At 46.6% G+C, this 6,691-nt stretch overlaps 1 protein-coding gene across 1 annotated transcript; it reads right to left on the bottom strand.

The window, feature by feature from the left end:
- On the bottom strand, nucleotides 1-3,759 carry LOC142865806 (zinc finger protein 75D-like). The gene is made up of 5 exons (XM_075999150.1): nucleotides 3,247-3,759; nucleotides 1,730-2,003; nucleotides 911-1,002; nucleotides 452-575; nucleotides 1-95 (listed from the first exon to the last, which is right to left on the bottom strand). Exons 1-5 carry the CDS (start codon nucleotides 3,610-3,612, stop codon nucleotides 1-3), a joined length of 951 nt encoding a protein of 316 aa, XP_075855265.1. The 5' UTR covers nucleotides 3,613-3,759.
- Nucleotides 3,760-6,691: the final 2,932 nt, after the last annotated feature.

Below are 6,691 nucleotides of genomic sequence, written 5' to 3'. Positions count from 1 at the left end.
TTAGACAAGGATGGCAAAAGTGGAAGAGCTTGAGACATGGTTGGATTCAGGATATAGTTTGAAGATAGAGCTAGGAGAACTTGCCAATGGATCAGCTGTGGAGCATAACAGAAAGATGGGAGTAAAGGATGACTGACAGGTTTTTGCCCTTGGCAACTAGGTAAATGGTGGTGCCTTTTACTGAGATGGAAAAGATAGGACAAGAGAGGGTTTGTAGGGTGGAGGCAAGGGTATGATAGATCAAGAAATCTATTTAGAATATAGAAGTGAGACATGTATATTTATAAAAAGCTCCCCCGGTGATCTAGGTAAGCCTTTTCTTTCCCCCACACCATCAAGCTGAGAACCAACCAGATATTAGAACACCGGGACTCTCTCACAGGGTCCATTTTCCATAAACTGAGGACATAACATATTACTCAATTTCTACACAGAGGGAAGGAATATTTACCTACAGAGATGGCATTCTCATAGATATCCTGCATAACGTTAATGTAGAGAATCTTCTGAGAGGTATCCAATAATTGCCATTCTTCCTCAGAAAAATACATAGCCACGTCTTCAAACGTCAAACTCTAGAGAAGAGAATGGGCTGTACTTTAGTACTTGCCACTATAGAAGTTGTCCTACTACCCTTCTCTGAATTACGCAGTAGGTCAGGGGCAGAAGAAGTTAACAGCACAAGATTTAGGGGAAAAGAGCGAGATAGCAGAAAGGGAGAGCCAAAGAGGATCAGTAAACAGCCTAGGAAGTGCCCAGTTCCCACTGTGCCAAGCCTAGTTGGCTAGAAGACAGCGGGGGCTAACACACCTCAAAGCACCTGCTGGACACTATGGGTCGTAGTCAGCAGGGGCAAGCAGACACAAGGCCATGTTCAGGTTGCCTGAAAAAGCTGGAAAGTACTGCTCACCTGGGACTTAGGCAAGACGAGCTCAGATGCCATCTTCTGGTCTTTGGTGCTTTTCTGCTCAGAAGGGGCTAAAATCTGTTGAGCATGCACAGCTGTAAGTGGAAAAAAGCCAGAGAAAATTTCTCTTTCCTGTTTACGAACATCCTGAGCTGATTTCTAAAATACATCAGCATGCCTTCAATAAAGACAGGTCGCCTTGACAAGCGTGTGTGTGGTGCCCAGAAGAGGCCTTCTCATTGTAAATAAGAACCAAATATCTGCCACTCATAGAAAGGTTTCCCAGTTAGTTCACTTGTCTCCAGATTTCATGAGAGAAATCAGAAAAAGGAAATATATTAATTTTCCTCTCATAAAATAAATTGTTTATTGAGCTGGGCGAAAATTAAAGGTCTGAAAATGAAGCACTTAGATCCCCAGTGTACAGTAGGAAATGTGGAAGATTTTTGCCTTTTATTATTTTTTTCTTGCTGTACACTTTTCTTCACATTCTGCTACTGACAGCTCATGTCTGATCCCAATTTCTCCTGCAACTTGTGAAAGGGAGGTGGCCCCACCTGTCCCTGCTCCATCTTCTTCTCTCCTTTCAAATTTGAAAGGAGCAGAGTCCACAGTGTGAGTATCAGGGTTCTGTGATCTGGATATTTCTGTCCCTCAGGCCAACCCCCCCACCTTCACCCACCTTTGACCTACGGTACTTCCACCTGGGAGACATCACAGCTGCTAGCACGGCTGTGTACCTGGGAATTTCCCATGACACTCTAGCTGAACCAATTACTATCACAGCTCCCAGGAGAAAAGAATTCTGATGAAGCTCCTCACCTCTTTCATATACAGGCTGGGTTTCTTTGTGAGTATTTCCGCCCAGCTGTTCTTGTAGTACCTGGTATGTATTCCAACATTCTTTCTGGAACATGACCATTGGTTGGGGCTCTCCTGGATTCCACTTGAAGCCTGGGGCCACTGCTATTCCTCCCACGAGGGGCCACAGGACCCACTTGAAGCCTGGGGCCACTGCTGTTCCTCCCACGAGGGGCCACAGGATCCAATTGAAGCCTGGGGCCACTGCTTCCTTTCCCAGTTCATGGGCTGTCACCTAGAAATAATCCCCATCCTCATTAGCACAGAACTTACTTTTGCTTTTGGGGTGGTGGTGGAGGGAGGAAGAAGAGTAGGGCCCAGATTTGGGGAGTATGTGACATTAAAGAAAGTAATAAAAAGACTGAAGAGGTACTGTGCCACTATGTTCCCATAAAGAACTATACTCAAACTCTGGGAAAATTAGTATAAAATGGAAAAGGCTATGACTAATGCCACTATTCCCCCAACCCAACGGTCCCCATCCCTGTGCACAGAGCCCCAGCTCAAGCTGGTAGCAGGGCTGGGTGCCTGTTCCCCTTCTCTGGCTTGCTTTATTGCCTTGGGTCCATGCCTTGGAGGATTTCTATCTTCTGGTTTTCTCTAAAAGATAAGAAATTGAATTAAAAAACTCATTCTTGTCAGCCAGAATTTCCAGTCCTCCTATAGTCAGGGAAGGGTTTCACGGGGAAAGAGAGTGGAATGAGGGAAAAGACGGGGGAAGAGTAGGGCTCCAACCTCCCTCCACATAATTCTGTTGTAATAACACATCAAAAACATGTCCTGCCCTGGATTCTTTAAGGTGGGCTCCTGAGAAAACGAAGTGTGCTGCCATCTCTCAAAGGCATAACTTGGTTCCCCACTCTCCAGCAGGACCAAGGACAGGCCACAAAGGGAGGGCACTGGAGGCTCTCTTCTCCCTCGGCCCAGAGATGTGCGTTCCTACTACAGAGGACACTACCCCTCAGCATCCTGATTCCCTCCACTTCTCTGTTCCCATTTGTCTTTTTTCCATATCTTTGTTTCCCTTTTTTCCTTTTCATGTCTTCTCTTTTATTGCGGTCTCCCTAGAGTTGTTTGATTCATATTTCTGTTTCTCTCCTTTGGTCTCTGTAAGCACTGTCCATTTTTTGGACCTTTCCTCCTTTCCCAACTCTTTCTGGCCTTCTATTTCTGTTTCTAAGAACTTAAGTCTTGCTTCCTTGGCCACACCAGACTAGGCCCACCACCCTCAATTCACACTGGCTATAACCTGGGAAAAAATATATTTCTTTTCTCTAACACCAGGAGAGACTCTTCCAGGAACTCTGAAACCTTTGGCCTGACTATTACTGCATGTCTGTGATTTCGGATCCCACCTAGTTGTCTTAAAGGAACGACAGAAGAATGACTTAATCTATCTTATTCCCTGATAACCTCCCAGCCCAATGTATCCACCGCTATCCTTTTTCATTGTATATGTAAGGAATCTTTTCTCTTACCTCATTCTTTGTTCCCTCAGGTTTTCTCTGCAAGCATTCCACCAGGACCACAGCCTGTTTGACATTCTGGGGATGATGCTTCTGCACCCAGTGCTGGGTCTCCCTGGGCAGCAGGGCCAGGAACTGCTCTAGCACCAGCAGTTCCAAGATCTGCTCTTTCGAGTGGATCTCTGGCCTCAGCCACTGCTGGCATAATCTCTGAAGCTGGCTGACAGCCTCGAGCGGTCCAGGTGCTTCATGGTAACTGAAGCTCCGGAAGTGCCTGCGAGCGCTCTCGGGACCAAGACCCTCTATTTGTGTGCTGCGTTTCTTACTCTGACTGGGGCTCTCTTTCACGGACCCCTTACTCTCCCACATAGACCCCATCTGGACGTTCAAGCAGGCATCCACCTTCAGCTCTCTCCTCAGCGTTTGCTCTAGGAACAGTTTCACTCCTGTGTGTGACACTGACACCCCACCAGTACCATCTTACACAACTGAGGCCGCATCAAACCAATGAACAGATCTTCTTCCCAAAGGCACTGGGGGAGAGAGCAGGAAAAAAAAGTACTTGTCAAGAAGGAAGCCATGTGACGTATATTTACTTGCTTTTATTATCACAGAAAATTTAACAGAAAAGTTCCTGTTCTGCTTCCCCTAGAAAATCAACTGCTAAGTATTAGGATGCTCATAACGATAGATTATTCAGGAGGTATTAATATGTTTCTCTCCTTTTCTTTGCTACCCAACTTTGAAACAAGGCACAGCTCAGAGAAGGTAAATGTCCATCAATGTCTCTCTCTCTCTCTCTCTCTCTCTCTCTCTCTCTCTCTTTCTTTCTCTCTCTCACTTAGCAGTAGAGGAAAGGTTGGTGGGTGAGAAAACTAGCACACATTGACCAAATGGAGCTTTGAGATTATTTAATACTTAATCTGTGTGTTTCCTGTCCCAGCTTCACAAACAGGGCATATTTGAGTTTCTGTAAATTTTAAAAGATCATCTCAGTTTTTTTCCTTAAGTCAGCAGAAAAATAACTTGAATGCCCCTTCATGTTCTCATGAAGACTGAAGCCTTTATTTCATGGAACATTCGATACTCCCTTTTCCATTGTATTAATACCAGGAGGAGAACTGAGACAGCAAGATCAGAGTAGAAGTAAAGTAATTAGGGGAAAAGTAACTTTATTCCTCTCAGAAAAGGTCCCTCCACTAAGCAACCGGATTGTCAACATTGGGGTGGGGGAGGATGCACTTCTTTGAAAGACTTATAAAGGGCACTGTACAGATTTGTACTTCTTGTGCATTAACCTTTTTGTTTAATTTAACTTTGAAAAGTTTACAGCTGGCCTTTGCTTACAGATATCCAAATGTCAGGTCGCAAAAAGAGAGAGAGAGAGAGAGAGAGAGAGAGAGAGAGAGAGAGAGAGAGAGAGAGAGAGAGAGAGAGATATGATGACGATTAAGGTTCTTCATAGACAAGAAGGGTCCTAGTAACTGTAACCCTTCTCCTGACTTTACATTTCCTCCAGATATGACTTTACATATCCTCAAGGCTGAGGATAGCCTTGAGAGCCTGACTTTCCCTGAGGCGATCCAGCAGAAACAGCAAAAAAAGTATTCTGAGGAAGCCACCGGTTGGCTTCTTGTTGCCCATCCAGACTCAGGAGGTACCAGGACACTTCCTAAATTTTTAGTCAGCAGAAGCCATTGTCTTTAGTGTTCAAATAACCCTGTCTCCTGTGTTATGGGAGCATAAGCCAGCAAAAATCTGGAAGTTTCGTTAGGTGCAGTGGTAGACACTGCCACCGACAGGAACGCCGGTAAGCACGCTGAACGCGGGCAGCCTCTCAGTGTGCTTCACAGGCACCGCTGGCTTATATTTGCGCATAGGGTAGAAAGAGGTTGCTTCTGGGCATTAGAAATGCCCGTAGGAGCCTCCCCCTGGGCCTTGCTGAGGACAGGTCCCACCAGCTCTCTGGCCAACCTGCCGCCTGGCACCGACTGCACCGGGTTCTGGAAAATGCTGCGTCCCGCCCCCGCCCCCCACCCCCACCCCCACTCATCGCCACCCAGCAGCCCCCAAAGCCTGCAACTGGCAGAAACAGCCAGTATCTCTCAGGGGCCCCTCGACAAGTTCCAAAGGGAAATCAGCTTCTCAGTCACCTCCAGTCAGCTCTGGCTTCCGTGGACGCCACTTACCTCTTCCTCAGCTCTAGGATCAAGTCGCCACGCCTGCCCGCTGCTCTGGGGAGCGAAGCTCTCCGCTGCTGCGCCGCTAGAGGAGGCTGTGGTAGGAACGCGTGCGACACCTGGCGAGTGGAGCTTCAAAGTTCTCTTCCAGAGCTTTCTAGAGATCTTGGGCTGCACGTGTCAGTGACTCAACTGTTGCCATTCCGTCCAGAGGGGCCCAATCAGCAGTGTCTCGCCTCCTGCCTGTGGGGTCTTCAGCATGTGCAATTCACAGAGGCTCCTCTCCTGGTGTCCGCCAGTGGCTGGAACTTTATTTACAGCCCTCCTATTGTCCTCTGTGTGTAAGGACTCTGTCGCCCAGTTGGTTGCTCCCACCCTCCCAGGCTCACCTTGGCCCACACTCAGCATACTGTCCCCACAGCGGGTGCCTTTCTCCCAGGGGCTCTTGGAAATGGGTTCTGGGTGGTGACTTCATTTCACCACTGACAGAGCCACTGGTGGCCACAGCTGGCCTTCTTAAGCTGGTGTTGGGATTCTACCGATGGATCCCTGTTGAGCAAAGATGATTGAGGAATTAACGAGATGTGGCTCATAAGATCATTATTTTATTGCATTGCCCAGTATTGCTCTATTAAAGACAGAAACAGCAGTTTGCAGGGTTTTGCCCTGAATGAATATGTGAACTCATTAGTTCGCCTACCAAGGGCTGCCTCCCCTTGGGAGGGCTCTCAAAGCTCCAGTACGGATGTCTTCCAGGAGGCTTCCTGGTTATCTCAGGTCTGTGAGTTCTTCCTGTTCTTGAAAGACAAGACAGGTAAATATCTGGCTCACAGGATGGGAGGCAGAGACAATGAGTGCCCTAGGCAAGAGACACACCCCTGTGGTTATGAACAATTTGTTTTGTAGAGATGGGCTTCCTGCTCTCTCCTGACTGTCTGCCTTAAGTCCACAATAACTAGATCAAAGATGAAAGAAATATAGAGCCACTATACCTCTTTGTTATTCCTCTGTTAATTGATAACTATCTCTTAGAACTTAGAAGTTAGTCCTTGAAAGACTTTGTAAGAGTTTGTTCACCTAGATAGATTAGAAATTGTTAGAAGCCCTTTGAAAAGACCTTTAACCCTAAACAAAACTACCTGTTACCCATAGCAACTGCATTACCTGGTATGTAGATCTGTTATTATGGCAACTGGTAATTGATATCTGTGATTATAAAAACCTATGTGGAAGAACTACATCTGGGATGGAGAAAAAATGGCGAAGTAGAGGTAACT

This window comes from Microcebus murinus, chromosome X (genome assembly GCF_040939455.1).
Source record: "Microcebus murinus isolate Inina chromosome X, M.murinus_Inina_mat1.0, whole genome shotgun sequence".
In the NCBI taxonomy this organism is placed as follows: Eukaryota; Metazoa; Chordata; class Mammalia; order Primates; family Cheirogaleidae; genus Microcebus; species Microcebus murinus.
Note: the sequence above shows the minus strand (reverse complement) of the source record. Positions and strands in the feature narration are given on the sequence as shown.

Coding starts and splice junctions, on each gene's coding strand:
- LOC142865806 (XM_075999150.1), bottom strand. CDS start 3,612: ATGGGGTCTATGTGGGAGAGTAAGGGGTCCGTGAAAGAGAGCCCCAGT. Junction 1,003..1,729: donor CCAGCCTGTATATGAAAGAG/GTGAGGAGCTTC, acceptor TTCCACTTACAG/CTGTGCATGCTCAACAGATT. Junction 576..910: donor TCGTCTTGCCTAAGTCCCAG/GTGAGCAGTACT, acceptor TCTCTTCTCTAG/AGTTTGACGTTTGAAGACGT.